Here is an 18,465-nt window from a genome sequence, read left to right as displayed (position 1 = left end):
GACATGTCATTTGTTTCATAGATGGTTGCATGGGTCGGCGTTCAAGCGTTTGAGTGTATGGAAACCCAGAAATTTCGCATGAGCCCAGAAACATTCAGTACTCATCGTTGGGATGATGATATCTTCTGCAGCAGCCGTGCCCAGGATTGTAGGCACTCACTATCGATGGCGGGTGCCGAGCCATCCGGAGGCGGATGGGCCTCCACCGTACTGCGTATAAGCTTGTGTATGTCCCGAGAACCTTGATGGTCAGTCTACCAGCCCAGCCCGTTGGCTTGGCTTCAGGCCTTTTGGGTCTTGGTCTGGAATTCCCTCATGCTTGTAAGTAGTGAGTAAGTGCTTCCACGCTGAGGATAGCGACAACTCAATGCTGTTGCAATTAGTCGTACAATTTCTGGCTACCAAAGGTAAAATGACCGCAGTCTGCAACATCCCACGCTTTACCTATGCACATGTCAAATGCTGGTTGCCAGCTTCAATCAGTTTTTTGCGACGTGCTGAAGCCGCACCGGCATCTCTTGCCGTGATAAGTCCACCACACGCTGCCCTACCCACTTCTGCTCGGTCCTTCGAGGCCAAACACCCACAATATATCGATTTGCGACTCGAAGGTTACCATCAAGGTTCATGACGGCATGCGCACGTTTTACCATAATTAAGTCAGGCTGTCGCCCTGCATTGTTCTCTCGATGCATAAACCACCATTGAGACAGTCGTCTTTCTTCACTCGGTCAATCCGCGACCACACCCATCATGTCACTCGCCGAAATGTCAGCCGCTACCATTCTCAACCGCGCCGAAGAGGAGGGATGCGATGGTGACGCTGCGGACGTCGGCCACAGGGCTCTTCGCATCGCCTCCATCTTTATCATTCTCGTCAGTTCCGGCATTGGCGCACTCATGCCTATTTTCCTCGCCCACCAGAGCAAGATCCCCGTGCCCAAGCTGGTGTTCTTCATCTGTAAATACTTTGGTACCGGTGTGATTATTGCTACGGCCTGGATGCACTTACTCGAGCCTGCGGCGGATGCCCTTGGGGACCCTTGTCTCACACCTCGACTAGGAGACTACCCCTGGGCGTTCGCCATTGGGTTGTGGACTGTCATGGCCATGTTCTTTGTCGAGCTCATGGCCATGCGCTCGGTGGACCACACGGATGCACTGGAGGCCGGCGGCTTGGACGCCAAGAACGACCCGGCGCTAGACATTCTCGACTTCAGCAGGACCGAGCCCAAGAAGACGAGCGTGAACGAGGACGTCGAGAACGGCACAGTGGCTGACAGCGCACACGACTCGGCGCTCCCTGGCCGTGACGGCGACATGAGTTACCCGCCCGGTGGCCATGACCACCTCGCCCACCGTCACGAGCACACAGAGGGCGACTCCCACGGCAACCTTGCGGGGCAGCTCACCTCCATCTTCATCCTCGAGTTCGGTGTCCTCTTCCACAGTATCTTCATCGGCCTGACACTTGGCACGACAGACGAGGTCACCATTCTGCTCATCGTGCTCGTCTTCCACCAGATGTTCGAAGGCCTGGGTCTGGGCTCCCGTCTGGCGATCGCGCCGTGGCCCAAGGATAAGAAATGGCTGCCTTACCTCCTCGCCACCCTCTTTGCCCTTTCGACACCCATCGGCATCGCGGCCGGCATTGGTGCGCAGCCCAAGAACGCAAACGACCAAAAGCTTGTCAATGGCATCTTTGACGCTATCAGCGCTGGTATTCTCATGTACACGGGTCTGGTCGAGCTTCTGGCGCACGAGTTCATGTTCAACCCGCACATGAGGAGGGCATCGCTTAAGGTGCAGCTATTCGCTTTTTCGTGCGTGCTCCTGGGTATGGGACTGATGGCATTGCTCGCCAAGTGGGCTTGAGTAGACTATAGACGGGGCTACAAACATACACAGTAGATAATTGACGTTACGTATGTGCAACGACTTTTCTTGCCAGAGACCGTGTTCACCAAAGATCTGCTAGTTGTTTAACAGCACGTGTTTAAAGGCTCGACGAGGAGCATCTGTGCAGTAATCAAGTCACGTGCATACATTCAACCATGCATTTATCCGGAAATGGCAGTTATGGTGCTGCAGCCTGCAGTTTCAGTAGCCCCACATCTGTGACCGCCGACCGTGCGCTCACAGTGTTCACACTAGTTCACACAGTAGGCACATCCAGCTGCTGACTCATCCGCCCACCTAGGGCTTGCGACCCCACGGCGAAATTTCCTCGAAAATCAGCGGACCCTCAACACCACGAGATTTCCACTCGCACGCCCAGCTTCCATCACCAACAACTACCCAACCACCCAGCACCCGACAACCCCCCTCAACACCGACAAAATGACTGGCGGAACCACCGTTCGCGATGTTGATGTGAGTGCGACCTGAAGGCGCAATCGACAAAACCCCTCGCGACGAACCAAATCCGATCTATCCAATCCGCCATCACGATGAAGCGAACCAATGCCCACCGCCGAGCGCAGTGGCCCTGTTGACACCAAGACACTGTGTGATCGCGAGGCATTTCGGGACCTTTATACAATATGTGGCTGGCAATTGAGAGGAGAGCAGGCGCGAGGGGGTCGAAAGATCTCTGACGACGGAATCATGCTAATGGGTATCTTTGCAACAGGCGCAGAAGTTCATCAACGCCTACGCTGCTTTCTTGAAGCGTCAGGGCAAGCTCCCCATCCCTGGTAAGTCTTTTCTTATTTTCAGTAAATTTCCTTGTCCCGGTCTAACACCATCCAGGTTGGGTCGACACTGTCAAGACTGGTGTCGCCAAGGAGCTCCCTCCCCAGGACATTGACTGGTACTACATCCGCGCCGCCTCCATCGCGCGCCACGTCTACCTCCGCAAGACCGTCGGTGTCGGCCGTCTGCGCAAGGTCCACGGTACCGCCAAGAACCGTGGTGCGCGCCCCTCCAAGCACATTGACGCCTCGGGCTCCGTCGACCGCAAGGTCCTCCAGTCCCTCGAGAAGATTGGTGTCCTCGAGCAGGATGAGGACAAGGGTGGACGCCGCATCACCCAGGCCGGCCAGCGTGATTTGGACCGTATCGCCCAGACCACCGCTGAGGCCGAGGAGGAGGACGAGGACGACGAGTAGATTTCTTCCACTATTTCTTGCACAGCGACTGAGGAATGATTAAAAAGAAAGAAAGGCCTACTTTGGTGCTTTACGAGGGCGGGGAATATACCGGCGTACGGGTCTTTTTGGGTTGTCATGTATGAATGAGACTACCCCGAATTGGGTCATTCGGTGCACCTTGAACCCGTCCATCCATACCTTTCTCCCTTCTTTCGCGATCATGTGTGAGCCCGACTTGCAGCTTGTCTGCCTACGACGTGTAGAACTACCGAATGCTACTTGCCTATGGATAATGGCAATGTTGCAGATGCGCACGCACCTTCATCGCCCACCGTTCCCAAACATCAGCTGACTGTAGTTTCTGCAAATTCATCTCGTGTGTCAAATGGAGCGGTCAAGGAGATCACATTTTTCTTTGAGTTGTTGGAAATGAGTAAAGACTTCGAGCGCTGCTGTTACTTAACGAAGGTGTGCTTCAATGCCCTCCCCCCTTTGTATCTCAGCCTGTCCGCAACAACACCTCACGAGGCCAGCCACTGGTGAGACCACACTGACTTTTGCTATTCCAGGTTGGCTATAAGAACCTCTCACCTTCTCGAGCACACTCTGAGAGGTGCGGCAACACAAACACCCTCATTCTTCCTTATCATGAAGGGTAGTTCCCTTGAGGCTAGCCACAACTCTTCACACCCTTCATGCCTCTGCATTCTTATGGTCAGGGTTCGAGTCTAGTCCAATGACCGGACTCTCCTCCATCTATCTATCTTACCTTCGCTGCCCTCCTTCATCTCGCGGCATAAACCCATCCTTACTGTAGGAACGCTACTATTACAATATCCTCAGGACATCCATTGTTAAATGAGCTGTTTGTTCCGCACTCATCATCACCTGGTAAGAAGAAGCATGCTGTTCGGCATCGAAAGAAGTTGGTATACTGACGTGATCAAGACATTATATAACTACTCAGTGGTCCTTCACCATGTCCTGTGCACGGCCCGAAGAGGCAAGCCTCCCAACCTTTTTATCCAAATACCAGATCAACACATCGCCTCATTTTTACTTCCATCACATCATCAACGAGGAAGAGGCGACCCTCACGGTCGAAGTCACTGGCGCCAATCTGTCACACATCTTCACGCACTCGCGTGCAAAGCAGTTGATGAGCGCCTCGGTCATTAAATCATCATTAGACCGCAAGACCGTGGGGTTTTCAACACTTGCCCATGGCGCCAACCGTCACATAATGGCGTGGGCCGAGTCTGGCCATGGTTCAGGTTGCATAGGGGACGTGCTAGACGCAGATGCGCCCGTGCTACACAACACCCTCTGGACACGGCGAACGATCCATATGGGCACCATCCTAGGGTTGGCTATGGCGCGGCCTTTCGACAAAATGGGCGGGATCCGAGGTGTGAACCACGACGACCTCAAGGGGGTCTTCCTGGGTGCTCATGTTGAGGCCAAGCTCGCTGTACACGCAGTATGCCTCATGCTGCGCCATTTCAAGGTCGTAAAAGACCTGAACAATATCACAGTGGACGACCTCCAGGCGCTCCAGGAAGTGAAATTCAAGAACGGAGAGAAGCCAGCATTCGAGATCTACTTTTCTCGCAAGAATTGTGCACCGTGTGGTAATCTTGTCCTTCGGCTGGTCGAGATGACTGGCATCGACATCAAACTGAATTGGAGGCATCGCCTCACCCGGATGGTGTATAACCAACCGTCGAGAGCCGTCCAAAAGAAGGCGAGGCGGCACGCGATCCTCATAGAGGACGACCAGGCAGTCGATTTTGAAGATTTTGTCATCATAGAAGACGACGACGTCTCGGACGTCGAGACGGTCGAGGGCTCCTCGCCCGACAAGGCCGTCGATCTAACGAGAGACGCCACTTCACGTCGATCTATAGATGAGAACGCCTTCTTTGAGGAGATGCAGTCGTACGTCATGAAAGTGGACGGCCCATCATCAGCTGCAGTTGACGCCCCGCTGCCACGACAGCGATGGTTGACGCAAGTTCAACGAGATGCCGAAGCGCGGGACATTCCTAAGCCCTTTCCCCCTACGCCAGTCATGAAGCTCCCCGAGGAGCTAGCCACCAATATCGCGACACGATTGAGAATGAGATTGGAGCGGCAGAACGCTGAGCGGAAAGAGGCGGCTCGCTTGTCAGGGGTCAGGGAGCGTCCTCCCGCGCCATACAGCTCGATGACGGACACGCCTAGTCACCCGTCACTATCTTTCCACGGCCTTAGAAAGCCGATCGACGAGGTCACAGAGTGTACACCCAAGCCTACGCGCAGACAACGCCAGGCTCGCTTCGCGGATATGTTGCCGAAAATCGGTGTTTTCGACACACCAGACCAGACGCATCGCGGCAACAAGTTCAAACACTCTGTGTTTGACGAGGAGAATAATGAAGAAGAAGATTCCGTGGCGGACGACACTCCTACAAGAGGTGTGAGGAAAGCCGTCATCTTGACAGCTGGTGGTGGTTCGGAAGGCGACATCCCGCCATTTTGATCACGCTGTACGCGAACTCGAGGCTTCGTTCCAACCGAATTCTTGCTAATTAACGTGCGCAATACGATTCATGAGAAGTAACACGACGGAAGGATATGATTTACGAAGACGAAGACACATTGGTATGAGGGACATTACAGGCATTGCTATCAGGGACTCGAACTACAGGTCTTACAAGGAGGGACTTCCACCTTATCAATCATCAGCTCATAACGGGATAGCCATATACGGTTCAATACAGACTCTAGGAAGAAAGTTACAGTTGGTTGTACGCCTTTAATCAGGCCCGCCGAGTTCTTGAAGGACCTTGACGAATCCCTCGCCGAGTTCCTTGACCACGACTCTAACATCTGGCGCCTCTATCGCTGTAACATGATCTTCCTCCTCACCAACCATGGTATTCTTGTCGCTGATTATGCTAGTCTTGCCCATGGCAAGCCTATGCTTGACATCCTTCCCTCGTCGTATTGGTCCGACAGGCATGTCAGGGGTAATTGGTGCTGTGTCGAGGAGATTTTGCCAGCGGAAGAAGTATACGCCTGGGCCCGTTTGACTACCATCTTCATCACCAACGTCACTTGACGTGCTGGTGAGAATGTTCTGAAGGCTTTTGTGTGATAGCCCACCCAATTCGCCTAGGTATTTGGCGTGCTTGTCCAGCGCCGCCATCACGGCTCTTCGCGAGGCTTCCGGAAGCCCAACAACCAGTGCTTCCAATCTTGCAGCCATGACGGATCGCTTCTGGTTCTCGGCAGGCGTTTGCCTGAACTTGACCACCACGTTCAGGCACCACTTCCGCAGTTCCTCCCAAACCTCGGGGCAGTTTTTCGCAACATCGTGTACCCACCGGTAGAAAATGTGCTTGTTTCTTCGCAACAAGCCCACGTAGTCCTCTACGCTAGCTCGCTTTCCCTCCGAGCCTCGGCTGGTCGTGATAAACTCTTCGATAAAGGCCTGGGCAGCCTCGAGATACTCGCGTAGATCGACACCTTGATGCACCATGCGAATGAACGGTTCGTACGAAGCCACGAGCTCCCGTATCATCGTTGTGAAGTGATCCGGGGACTGCCGACACAGGGCAGAGCTGATTGCATCACGGTCACGGACCGAGAGGAGCGCAGAATAGTACTGAAGTGCCGATACGTGCTTCGTTTCGGTGAGTCCAGCTGCGAGCTCGGGCTCTGTCGTCGAGAGGATGGCGGTGACGATGGACTGTGACTGCGCCAAGCTTGTTTGCCGCACAGCGTCTCGCTTCACACGCTCTTCCTCGTTGATAAAGTCTCGCAGTGTTTCGAGAATCTCGGAGTCCGGGCGACCTTCGCCTTTGTCCTTCTCGATCTTCTCGGCGCTCTTCTTGAATTCGGCTGCGTCCCAGGACAGGACCAGGCTGATGATGCGCTGCAAAAGGTTCATCCCATCCTCCGCATTTGTCGTAAGGCCTACCCAGTTGGTGATGCCACCTAAGCTCATCTTTGCGAGCAACAGCCTGATGACTCCGTTGATCATTGACGCCGCGTTGCCTATCCGCAGAGTCTGCTTGAGCATCTTGTATGGAATGAGCCCGTGTACGTTTTGCAGTAGCTGTAAGAGATATTGCCCTTCTGGGGAGGTCACAAAGACGTGATGTATGAAAGTCGCCAGGCTGTGCTTGTTAGTTGCCATAGTCAGGGCAAGAAGATAGACCACGACTCACTGGACGATGGCGTAATCAGCCGCCCCCTTCATTGTGTCCGAGTGTGCCTCGAGGTCGTCCGTCTCCACCATGTGAGGGAACATCTCCGCGACCAAGTTCCCATGTACAAGCTGCTGGACAAAGTCATCCCAAGCCCGTTCCAGATCCTCGGCCTTGTTCAGGTCGAGCTCCCCCTTCTTTTGGTCGGTCTTGGCGACACCGCCAAGCACACCTCTGACAACCATCTCAATGAGCGTGCTCGCCCCAGTGGCCAGCGTTTTCCTCAGCCCCAGAGCTCCCTTGTCGTAGCTCTCGGATAACCCTGCGTCGGCCAGCCGGCACAAGATACCCTGCACCCTCACCGCCCAGAAGTCTCGGGGAAGTTCCCTCAGCCATGGAAGAGGTAGAATGAATCGGGTGAACAGGGTTTGCAGCACCGGGCTCGTTGACTTGGCGCTGTCTGCATTGGACTCTGTCGAGCTGCGTGCTGGCATGGGGCTTCGGGGGCGCGGGGTGTTGGGAGCTGTGCTGAACGGCGTTGACGATCCGCTCTTCGATGCGACAGTTGCGCTCCTAAAGGGATACCCATAGTTGATCACAGCTTCGGAGTACTTGAAGCCTTCGATTTCCGCATATGTCTCATTATGAGAGAGGATATCGAACAAGGCATGGAGCTGCTCCTCAGTGAGGGCGAGATCAGAGGACATGGCAGTCTCCTGCGGCTCCAAGCGCTGTTCCCCAGAAGCAGCGGTGGGCGCAAGTTGATGAGGGAGATATAGAGTGTCGGACGGGCTGGGGTCAAGAAATGAGTCCAGGCGGACGCAACCTGAGTCGCAGATGTAGGATCAAGGTAACCATCACCAATGACGGTGACGTCTGATTCATCAACAATTGCCCCCCACCACCCGTGGTGCAATTCAGGCTACCCTGTGGGCTGCTATCATCGGTGTCACAATGAACAGTTTCTATCCAGGATGGCGACTTTGGCGTCAGTGTCATTAACTGTTGAAGAGAGAGAAGGCCAAAGTTCATAGGACAAGCAAGAGAAGTTTTGATTTTAAGGATTATCATACATAGGAAATTGTCGGTAGACCCTTCATCCATCCATCCATCCATCCATCATTACACCTCATGGTATCACAAAAACAGGGAGACGCGAGGTACTCAACGCAAAACCAGCAATCACAAACATCCGTTATTTCGTGCAGAGCATTTCCTCCTCGCTCCTCTTTGACCCAAGACTGGTTCCACTGCGAGTAACAAGCGCCCCAAGACGGCTGACACTCTTCTAGACAGTGTTACCAGGCGCAACTGAACCGGCTGGCTGCACACCCGCGGGCAAGTTGCCGTGAAGAGGAGCCTTGCCATTGAGGCCGCCGTTGGTAGCCCCGTTGGCGCCGCCATTGGCGTAGGGCCCTTGGGAAATGGGCTGGCTGTGGATCTCAGGCGCGGCAAACCCATTACCAGCACCACCGAGGTTGCCCAGGGGAGGGGCAAGACCAGAGCCCTGAGTATCAGTGGTGTGCCCGGCGATGGGAGCACCATAGCCAGTGCCAGTAGAGGTACCAGTGACAGGCGCACCATAGCCAGTACCAGTACCAGCACCAGCGTGTGTACCTGCGAGACCAGCACCAGCGGCTGCACCAGCACCCGCACCTGCGAGACCAGCACCCTCGGCCTGGCGACGGGGAGTGGCGTCGTGCGGCTTGCGCTCAATCTTAGGAGCGGCAGGAATGTTGTCGCTCTTCTTCGCACTGCCAATGGAGAACACAGGCGATTCCCACTTGTCACCCTTCTTGGCAAGCTCCTTGTACTCAGTGGCCTTGGAGCTGATGCCGCCAGGAAGGTGAATGTTGGGGAAGATGCTGTCCTCCTTGGTGATGGCAATGTTGACCTTCTTGTCCTGGGCGACATGCTCGGCCTTCTTCTTGCCCTGGCGCAGACGCTTCTGGAAAGCATCCGCGTAGCGCTTGTACATGTTGGGGGCTTGCTCGGGGTTGTTCTTGAACTCTTCCTGAGCCTTGTCGGCTTCCTGCTTGACCTGGTACAGGAAAATGTCGAGCTCGTTGCACTGATCCTTGATGGCCTTCTCGATGGCCTTCTGCAGGGCGGGGCGCATGGCCTTGAGGGCGATCGGCTTGAAGAGCTTGAAAAGCAGCTTGTGCTTGGACTGGGTCACCTTCAAGTTGATGCCCTTAAAGTCAACGTCAACCTTCTCAACCTTGAAGAAGTTCTGGCGGTCTGACTTGTCGGCCGAGGACATCTTGACCTTGAAGGAAAAGCCCTCGCCGGGCAGGATGAGATCGACCACACCAGTATCCGTGATGCTGGGGAAGCCCTGCTTGCGCTTGATGTGGTAGCTCACATCACGCAGATCCATCTGTACGCCGGCAACCTTGACTTCCATGGTGTTCTTGTGCTTGTTCGCAATCTTCTTGCGGCCCCAGCGGAAGTAGTTGTCGCTGGCGATCTCAAAGATGTTCGGGGCGAAGTTGTCAGACTCCAAGATCAAGTTCTCAATGATAGCATCAAACTGGGGATCGGAGTACTCGATGCGAGGAACAGGGATGTAGGCAACATTCTCGAAGACGGCGGGAATGATAACGTCGCTGAGATCCTTGAGCAGGTGAGGCTTGAAGGTGGGCTTGCCGTTGGCGTCGTTGCCAAGGTGAAGGAACAACTTGGTCACAGCGTCACCAAAGGCCTTGTTGCGGGGATCCTTGTCAAACTGCTCGCCAACAAATTTGACCTCGTTCAGGACGCGGTCGGTGTGGACGCGGTACTTGTCGCGGAGCAAGTATTTGCCCTGATCGTAGAGGCGATCCCACTGGTGGGATGATTCTTCATCGAGAATGTAACCCTGCTCAAGGAGGCAGCGATGGATGTAGCGGTTAAGGCTCTTGAACCAGTTTCGCAACTCCTCGTCCTTCTCGGCATCCTTGTAGATCTGGTTGATCGAGGACCACAAGTCCTCAGTGGAAGTGCCGTTAGCAAAGCGCTCGATGAGGGTGCGGAGATCGTCCTCAGCCTGAGAGAAGCCGGAGCGAGTCTGCTTGGCGGTGTCCGCGCCACTCTGGCCGATAACGCGGCCATGGCGGCCGTAATTCTCAGCTAGACGCAAAATGGTCTGGACAGCTTCAGAGTAGTCGGGGTGCTGTTGGCATTCAAGGATCATCTTCTTCAGGCGGAAGATGAGCTGCTCCTTACGCTCCTCGGGCATCTTCTTGTTGAAGTACTCCTTGGTCTTGCGACGATACTCCTCCTTCTTCTGCTTGGCCTTCTCCTTGTTCTCCTCAGCCTCGCGCCTCGTCTCCTCGTCGGTGTTCTGGTTCTTCTTGTCCTGGGCGACATCGCGAGCGGCTTGCTCAGCAGCGCGAGAATCGCCGTGGGTCTTCTGCGCGTTGGCCGCAGCGTTGGCCGCATCCTTGGCGTCTGCCTTGGGTTTTCCGCCGTAGATCTGCTGAGCCTGCTTACGGAGCTTATCCTTGGACAGATCGGGCTTCTCATGCCAGACGTTGTCGTCGGCGGGACGGTCCATGTTGGCCAGGGCGTCCTCCGAGGGGCGCACCATATTGGCCGCATTGGAAGCGACATCGCCGGTGATGTCGCGGAGGAGGGTAGTAAAGTCCTGCAAGAGCTTGCGGAACTGGCCGTTGGTGATCAACAGGGTGCCAAGGGTCTTCACGCCCCTGAGGGCCTCGTCGCCATCGCGCTTTGCATCGTCCTTGCCGACTGGGGCGTTGGGGCCCTGGATCGACTTGTAGTCGTAATGCGAGGTCTGCCAGATGAAATCCTGGAGAAGATTGCCCTGGTTCTTGGAAAGCAGAAGCTTTTTGGCCTCCTCAACAACATTCTTGGTGTCCTGAACAAGCTGCCTGCCTTCCTCGGAAAGCTTGTTCGAGGGGGTCTTGAGCGCCTTGCTCTCGAGAAAGCTGTTCAGTGCGACGTCGATCTGGTCGTTCTGCGATATACGTTAGAAGCTTGTTCTCGCTAATTCAGCAAAGACGGCCACTCACCGACGGAATCTTGCCCTGCTGGAAGGCGCTGACGATGCCGTAAATCTGGAGCTTGCGGTTGACGTCGGCCTCCTTTTGCTCCTTAACGACAGGACGATTCACGCTGGTAGCCATGTTTAGCTTGATGCTGGTGGTCACGAGGCCGTGATATTAGTTGTCCTTGGTGGTACGAACGCCTTCGTCGCGGCGTTTGAGGGGGATAGTAAAGGAAAGATTGGATTCAGTTGAACCCGGGTATCACTAATGTATTATGGGATTCGAATTGGGGATATCGAGGGGGTATAATAAACAACCGATTGATGTTCTGAGGCAGCTGGAAATGAGTATCGGGAGAAGGAAGAAAAGAAGGGAAGAGCAATCAGGGAGGTGCGACGGGGAAGTCAGCACAAAGTTTATACTGCACCCTTCATGCCAACTTCACATTACCACATGCACTAGCGATGATCAGCTCAGTTGTCCCAGAACAGCCGGCATCAGGTTCAGAAGCATCATAGGCAACTAACTGCTGGTAGTAGCACCAGGGATGCGCGTTAGGTACGTACCGGTACCTTGCCGCTGCGTTCAGTCGACTGGCCATGGGCGGCTGCCAATGTCTCAAAGGCCAAGGGCAGGCGGTGCGCAACGGTGACGTCCTGCTGAAAAGCTCAGTCGCACGTACCGGTACGTTGCGTTTGCTGCTCCCGGGAACGGTTCTTGCGTGCGGTGAAGCTCCAGTTGAGCTAGCGGCCTCGATGACAACAAACTTGAAGCTCTAGGCCTATTAGCTCCATCTTGGCTTGGTGACGAGTTCCCGTACGTCATCGGTCTAGGCCCTGCACTAACATGTCTGCGGCAGGTCGTCGCCAGCAACTGCTAGTGCACCACCCTGGTCAATCGGATTGGAAGCTGGAGCCCGATCGCTGATCTGCAGCGCTGACTGAACCCTGACGACATTCGACAATTCCACCCAAGCGCCTGCCTGCAGTCGTCCGATGCACACCTCTCGGCAATGGACAATGGTGCATTTGCTCCGCTGGTCTGAACATGAGGGCATCGCAAATGTCTAGTTGCCCTGCCAGATGACACTATCCAATCGCCCTTCCCACTCGATCAATCAGTTGCGCTCCGTTCCATCCCTCCTTGCTCTTTTTGTCTCATCGCGTGGCTAGTTGGAGGCTTTGAGACGCAGCTGTACCGCATTCAGGTTCCGCTACTGGGGAAACAGGCTCCTCACGCGCCACGATCCAGCCGTTGGCGTCGATGTAACCCAGTTGAGCCGAAATTGTCTCCAGAATTCCAGGGGTGGGCTCAATACTTTTCTGCATTGAGCGACGTCTAAGACCGGTTTGGCTTCAAGGCCGTTTCACTAGTCGAGTCTTTCCTTGGTCATGCCCTCTGTTAATGCGCAGTCTGTCTGGCCGTTGTGCCCTGGCAGATCGTGAATCCTCCTAGATCTGATGGCATCGGTCGGACATTTCCCCCGGCTGGTGCAGATCTAAATTCTAATCACCATCTGCTTCCAATTCCATGAAATTTTAATCGAGCAAGGGGTGTGGAGCAAGTGCGGCAGCTACTTATCTACTTGGATGGTTTTCTTTCTCGTGTCGCCGATTTCATGATGACGGTTGGTATGGACATCAGTCACAAGAACTTGTGACACTCTGTATTACTGCGTAATTTGCTCCGGCTGAAGGCGACGACACCTTGCATCTTGCGACTACAAGTAAGGTACCTCTTTGAACCCTGTTGGGAGCTTTTGCGCATCCCTTCCAATGACGTCAATATTACTTCGCCGATTCTGCAAAACTGTGTGTGCTTCGCCCAAGACGTCGATGAAAGGCCTAATAATTAGTAGTGAGGCTATGCTCTGCGAGTTTCGCTTCAGGAATTGCCGATTGCGCCGACTAACAAACGTCGCTCTGTGTGTCCATCTGCATGCATGCACTCGTTTTTGTTTGCCAGTGCCCCACCAATGGCTATGCCATGGAAGCACGACACGCAAGACATGGCAATGCCAGCTGGTCATGACGAAGTTTGCCCATCAATCACTGCAATTCGACCTGAGCTCAATGACGTTAGCTCTCAAGAGGAGCGCGAGCTAGGTCTCGCATATCGACCGGGAGCTACACCAACGGTTCGTCTTTGTGAGTCTGTCCAAGTTGAGCAATAACGCACCAGCGGCGGATCATAATGCATTTTATATTTTACAGGGCAGGCAGGGGGGCCTGGAGCTATGAATACGCGTGAATGCCGACAGTTGGGGTGCCAAGCTTCTTAATTGTGCGTCGCCCAGCCTCCAGGCCAGGCCGACATGCGCTCGATATCCTCGCTGTGTCCGGCTACCCTGTACCAGAATAACCTGCCACAGCTGCCATAGCCCGCCACTGTCAGCTTCGTTTGAAGAAAAATCTTTGGTTTCGTGTTTTGAATTTGCAAGCTGCTGTCACAATTAGGGACCACCCTACTTCCTAAGGTCCTGGCTGAATGACAAGATGTTTCACAATATGAACAGTTTGCCATTTAGGTATTTATTGCAAAGTTGAAGCATACTAATCACTACTTTCTCACAAAATCAGTCTTTAGTGTAGAATAATCTAAGTGAGAACGAAAACACCAGTTATCAAAGGACAGTGGTAACAGAATATTAATGACCAAGCATCGTAAATTCGAGACGACACACGAGTCAGCAGGCTTTCGTGGGTCCGGGGACCTGACTCAGCCTCGGTTACCGTTTTCCTGCGTGTGAGGGGAATACATTGACATAGGTCAACAAGCTTGCAAAGCAATGTTTTATTGTGAATCGAGTGGCATTTGGGGTCCTCTGACTGAGGATGGATGGCCGAAGAATACCAGCTGTAATTCCATGGCTAGTTCACCAAGTCCGATGTGACTTATAGCGAGGGGCGCGATGAACCTCGTATGAAGCTCATGTTGACAACAGAACCCCGGAAAATGCGTGCTCAGCATGTCCCTGAGCTTCTCCGCACCCCACATTCAATACTAGTAGTCAGTTCAGGGTCATGAACTGGAGCAGCTGTAGAGTTGGGAAACTTGATAAACCGCGGCATGCCCCTGCCTGCACGTACTTGATGCATACCCTCCTCTCTACGTCCCACCCATTGTCAGTTCCGGCGTAATCTTTGCCCAAGACCTGTAGCCATGGCCCCCATCAAGCCAGCCTACGATCCCGAGCTGGCCGTCGTCCTTGACGCCATCCCGGCAGGCGACATTACGCCCGAGTCCATACCTGCGCTGCGCAAGATGCAGAATGACGCCGCGAACCTGGAGATCACCCTTTCCGGAGACGAACCTTTCACACACCACGAAAAGACGTCCACAGGCCCCAATGGTCCAGTCACGATTTCCCTCTTCTATCCCAAGAATAAGGCCACCACGCCGCGACCCGCTATCTACCACATGCACAGCGGGGGCATGATCTGCGGGAACAGGTTTACCTTCTTCAAGGATCCCCTTCGGTGGGCAAAGGCAGCTGGTGCCGTGGCCATCACCGTAGAATACAGGTTGGCCCCGGAAAACCCCTTTCCAGCAGGTCTCAACGATTGCTATGCTGGGCTACAATACGTGGCAGAGCATGCTGCGGAACTGGGTCTCGATGCGGACAGATTGATGGTCAGCGGACAGTCTGCTGGAGCTAATCTGGCGGCTGCCGTGGCAATCATGGCGAGAGACCGGAAAGGACCCAAGCTGTGCGGTATGCTGCTCGATTGCGGCATGTACGACGACCGAGGGAAGACTGCAAGTATCAATCAGTACGTCAAGGACGGGACATGGACGCGAGGCTCGAACGAGACGGCGTGGACGGCGATACTTGGCAGTCAGGTTGGCAAGGCTAATGTTGACCCTTTGGCGGCCGTTGCCCGGCAGACGAACTTGGGAGGCTTGCCTCCAGCCTATCTCTCCGTCGGATCAGCTGAAGGATTCCGTGACGAGAATGTCGAGCTGGCCAAGAAGATTTGGGCGGCAGGGGGTCAAGCTGAGGTGCACGTGTGGCCAGGAGGCTACCATTGCTTCGACATGCTCGCACCAGATGCTGCGATTTCAAAGGCTTGTATCCAGGCCAAGGTGGGCTGGGCAAAGAAGACATTGAATGAGCCACTGTCAAAGCTGTAGTTACTCAATTAGCGGTTTCCCCCCATCACGATGCTTGCGTACCCGAGAAACGGAGGGGAAGAAAATTCATATTCCATTCCTTGCCAACGCCTTCTATGCCTCATAACGCCGTACCGAAATTCACAACCCTCATGCCGAGTCTTTTGCGACGATATCATTGAACAGCTCGGCCTTGACTTGGCTTGCAATCAATCCCGTCCTTTCCTTGCTAGCGATTGCGTTGACCTCCTGCGCCATCTTCTCCACTTGTTTGTCGGGCGTCTTGGGTGTGCCCCATGCTCCCCTAGAGCGAGAGAGTTGTTTTGTAGCCTGCTCAATCTTTTGGCTCAGATCGAGCATCTGCTTGTTTCCGTACTCGCGGTTTGTGAGGAGTGGGTTCTGGCTGAGGGTCTGAACCCAGTACTTGTGCCACAACTGCTCGAGCAAGTGGGTTTCGAGAGTGCTCTTGAAGTGTGACACCTCCAAGCTGTAGTACCGATTGGCGTGAGCACCGAATTCGGCAGCTTTGTCGAGGGGAACAGCCTGGAATCCATCGGAAGTCGTCGCGGACCCAGACACAACGGCCCCCGTGCCATCGGCAGGGTAGGTCCGGAAGGCCCCAATTTCGACTTTGCCGCCGCTGATAGTACGGTCGGGGTCAATGACGACGGCGAGAAAGGGATCTTGGAATTGCTGCTGCATAGCCTCTGTCTCAACGTCGATGCCGCTAAGCCAGCACCCGTAGCCAGGGTGACTGTGATACCAGCCCACCACGTTCTCGTGCCTGCCCTGGTCGCGACACAGGTCAAGGTATTCGATAATGTACTCGTTCGCCTCGCCTTGCGCATTGACTCGTGTCTCGGTTCCTTCGACGGGAAGACGGAAAGCATCGGTAACGATAAAAGTCTCGTGCTCGATGTAGCCCTGCATCAAGCCCATGATCTCCAGCGAGCCGCCCGAGCGGGCGTGCATGGCCATCTTGATCAGCGCCACAGCACTGATGCGAACATGTTTGAAGTAGTTATTGTCTTTCCTCCATGGCTTGTCGTTCTGGAGAGCTTTCTGAGCTTCTGGGTCGTAATTGTAGAGAGCATCGCGTTTCGGATCCACGAGCTGGACGTTGTTCTCGTGCACTGTGATGGCCATTAGATTCAAGGTCCAGGATCAGCGGATGGATGACCCACTCCAACCGCCAAAAGCCGAGTTCTCCATCTTGTCGACGCGCCGACTGTGCGAACAAGCAACTATCGTACAAAACCGGCAACTTGCCTAGGTGCGTGGGCGTGGAGAGGGTGTGAGCTTGAAGGCGCGGAGCCACTGCTGCCTAGTACCTAAAGGCGCCCCGCACCACGCGCTGTCGGAGCATTGGACAGGTTATCGATAAGAGCTCGCTATTGTTAATTGTGTATTAGTAGTTTGACCAAGGAGAGTCGTCTGGAAGAACACTACCAGGATCAGATCCAGACATAGCTACTGTTAAAGTCCCTCGACACAATGACTGCCCCAGTCACTCGACAAAGCTGTCGCAGAGTTGGGATATATAATATTCGTCTAATGTGCCGACATTATTGGCTCACGTCGAGCATAACAATGCATCAAAACCATCGCTCCATCTGAGGCCACCCATAATCGCAATCAAGACGGCCAAGGCAACGACAACGCTCGTAGATCCATACACGTACGCATGTCTCTTTCTCAAAGCCGAAAGCTCAACAACCCACGTTGATATCGTAGTCAAGCACCCACAGAAGCCATCCTCAACCCCTTGCAGAACCTGGCAGCCCACGACACCACCGACTTGAGCATGCGCAATGTCCCAGCACGTGCCGAGTACTGCCGTGCCAAAAACGTTGGCGACGAACGTGCCGAGGGGGAAAGACGCAATCTTGCCGTTGAGGAAAAGGGAAAGGTAGAACCGCAGTACGCACCCAAGAGGCGCGAAAACAATTGCAAAAACTACACGACCTCTCCATGCGTCAGCAGGCGGGAAAATGGCCAAGAAAACCGCACCAAGCCACGAGCCCAAGCCAACAATCACCATGGCGGGATCCAGGAATCTGTGCGTAAGTTTGTGCGGGACTCTAGGCGTCCACTTTCCCAACCCCATCGCGAGGTGAACACCAATAACAAAGCCAACAAAACTCATTGCAGTCGTTGTGAGTATGACAGCCAGTAAGGCCATGACCGAATAGCCCCCATTTCGATCTGGCGTGACTCCGATACTAGGCGTGGGAAGATCGTTCGATATTGCGAGGAAAGCATCTCTGATGAAGGTAGAGAAACTTGTGAAGCTCCCGCAGAAGCCCGTTGACAGCCCCACGTAAAGTGGGATCGTCTTCTTCACAGCCATGTGGGCTTTCCGCCTTTCTGCTTCCGTATCACCAGTTTCCACATCACTCTTCTTCGTGGCCTCCTGATGATTCTTGTCGTGTCCTTGATCTCGGAACAACCTCTGATCTTGGACAAGAAACCCCATCACGACGCTTCCACCAACATTTGCCCATAGGGTACTAAAGACCACCGGCGATCCGGGGTAGAACGTCAGGGCTGTCAAGCCCACGCGTGCCAATGTTCCAAATATTGAGAAGAAGACGAGGTATGAGAGGACATAAAGCTCGGTGACCCATCTCAATACTCTCTCTCGCGCTGTGGGGACAGCTTGAGGTTCAGAGACGCGACGAGGGCCTCGGAACCCTTCAAGAGTGCGTCGGGCAGGACTTTCTTCAGAGACTCCAATCGAGCCGGTGGGCAAGAGTTCATTCAAGTTGCCATATTCCTCGGGCAGATCAGATCCTGGAGTCGAGGTCTCATCATTGCTGCTGTTTCGCTGCTCAAGCCGGATTGGCGCTGAAAGGCTACGCTGTGCGGCCATGTCGATATCGATTCCCAGGCACGATGCCAGAGCGAGCCTGCTTCAACCCACGCTTGACGATCGGCCAGATTTGTCGCGCCTTGGAAGCTGTCTGTTTCCAAGTAGTCGACGCTTCGAGCGCGTCATTCTGGCACTGGGGCGTTATTTGTTGTGAAAAGAATTGAAGAACGACAGCGCGGGTATGACGGCACAACAGGTCAGAA

General features: G+C 54.3%; 8 protein-coding genes across 8 annotated transcripts; 4 read left to right on the top strand and 4 right to left on the bottom strand.

Moving 5' to 3' along the window:
- The first annotated feature begins 678 nt into the window (after positions 1-678).
- F5Z01DRAFT_661185 (membrane zinc transporter) lies at positions 679-1,977 on the top strand. Its single transcript, XM_046263872.1, has one exon. It carries the CDS (start codon positions 754-756, stop codon positions 1,873-1,875), a length of 1,122 nt encoding a protein of 373 aa, XP_046116152.1. The 5' UTR covers positions 679-753; the 3' UTR covers positions 1,876-1,977.
- Positions 1,978-2,248: 271 nt separating this feature from the next.
- F5Z01DRAFT_661182 (40S ribosomal protein S19) lies at positions 2,249-3,328 on the top strand. The gene is made up of 3 exons (XM_046263871.1): positions 2,249-2,373; positions 2,633-2,696; positions 2,752-3,328. The coding sequence occupies exons 1-3, from the start codon at positions 2,341-2,343 to the stop codon at positions 3,108-3,110; spliced, it is 456 nt and encodes a 151-aa protein (XP_046116151.1). The 5' UTR covers positions 2,249-2,340; the 3' UTR covers positions 3,111-3,328.
- Positions 3,329-3,622: 294 nt separating this feature from the next.
- Positions 3,623-5,751, top strand: F5Z01DRAFT_237354 (uncharacterized protein). The gene is made up of 2 exons (XM_046258372.1): positions 3,623-3,983; positions 4,041-5,751. The coding sequence occupies exon 2, from the start codon at positions 4,072-4,074 to the stop codon at positions 5,611-5,613; it is 1,542 nt and encodes a 513-aa protein (XP_046116150.1). The 5' UTR covers positions 3,623-3,983; positions 4,041-4,071; the 3' UTR covers positions 5,614-5,751.
- On the bottom strand, positions 5,726-8,145 carry F5Z01DRAFT_237523 (uncharacterized protein). The gene is made up of 3 exons (XM_046258375.1): positions 7,307-8,145; positions 5,857-7,255; positions 5,726-5,804 (listed from the first exon to the last, which is right to left on the bottom strand). Exons 1-2 carry the CDS (start codon positions 7,990-7,992, stop codon positions 5,890-5,892), a joined length of 2,052 nt encoding a protein of 683 aa, XP_046116149.1. The 5' UTR covers positions 7,993-8,145; the 3' UTR covers positions 5,726-5,804; positions 5,857-5,889.
- A 745-nt stretch (positions 8,146-8,890) lies between these two features.
- F5Z01DRAFT_237491 (uncharacterized protein) lies at positions 8,891-11,620 on the bottom strand (the record flags this gene model as incomplete). Its single annotated transcript, XM_046258373.1, has 3 exons — positions 11,302-11,620; positions 8,942-11,246; positions 8,891-8,902 (listed from the first exon to the last, which is right to left on the bottom strand). Coding segments are annotated over exons 1-3 (2,431 nt in total), but the record flags the coding sequence as incomplete, so codon positions are not given.
- Positions 11,621-14,439: 2,819 nt separating this feature from the next.
- F5Z01DRAFT_625815 (putative hydrolase) lies at positions 14,440-15,411 on the top strand (the record flags this gene model as incomplete). The annotated part of the gene is made up of 1 exon (XM_046261450.1): positions 14,440-15,411. The coding sequence occupies one exon, from the start codon at positions 14,440-14,442 to the stop codon at positions 15,409-15,411; it is 972 nt and encodes a 323-aa protein (XP_046116147.1).
- On the bottom strand, positions 15,354-16,782 carry F5Z01DRAFT_236399 (JAB1/Mov34/MPN/PAD-1 ubiquitin protease-domain-containing protein). The gene is made up of 3 exons (XM_046258370.1): positions 16,575-16,782; positions 15,454-16,523; positions 15,354-15,405 (listed from the first exon to the last, which is right to left on the bottom strand). The coding sequence occupies exons 1-2, from the start codon at positions 16,600-16,602 to the stop codon at positions 15,541-15,543; spliced, it is 1,011 nt and encodes a 336-aa protein (XP_046116146.1). The 5' UTR covers positions 16,603-16,782; the 3' UTR covers positions 15,354-15,405; positions 15,454-15,540.
- Positions 16,783-16,963: 181 nt separating this feature from the next.
- Positions 16,964-18,262, bottom strand: F5Z01DRAFT_638498 (CrcB-like protein-domain-containing protein; the record flags this gene model as incomplete). The annotated part of the gene is made up of 1 exon (XM_046262372.1): positions 16,964-18,262. One exon carries the CDS (start codon positions 18,260-18,262, stop codon positions 16,964-16,966), a length of 1,299 nt encoding a protein of 432 aa, XP_046116145.1.
- Positions 18,263-18,465: the final 203 nt, after the last annotated feature.

The sequence above is a fragment of the Emericellopsis atlantica genome (assembly GCF_019669845.1).
Source record: "Emericellopsis atlantica unplaced genomic scaffold F5Z01scaffold_22, whole genome shotgun sequence".
Lineage (NCBI taxonomy): Eukaryota > Fungi > Ascomycota > Sordariomycetes > Hypocreales > Bionectriaceae > Emericellopsis > Emericellopsis atlantica.
Note: the sequence above shows the minus strand (reverse complement) of the source record. Positions and strands in the feature narration are given on the sequence as shown.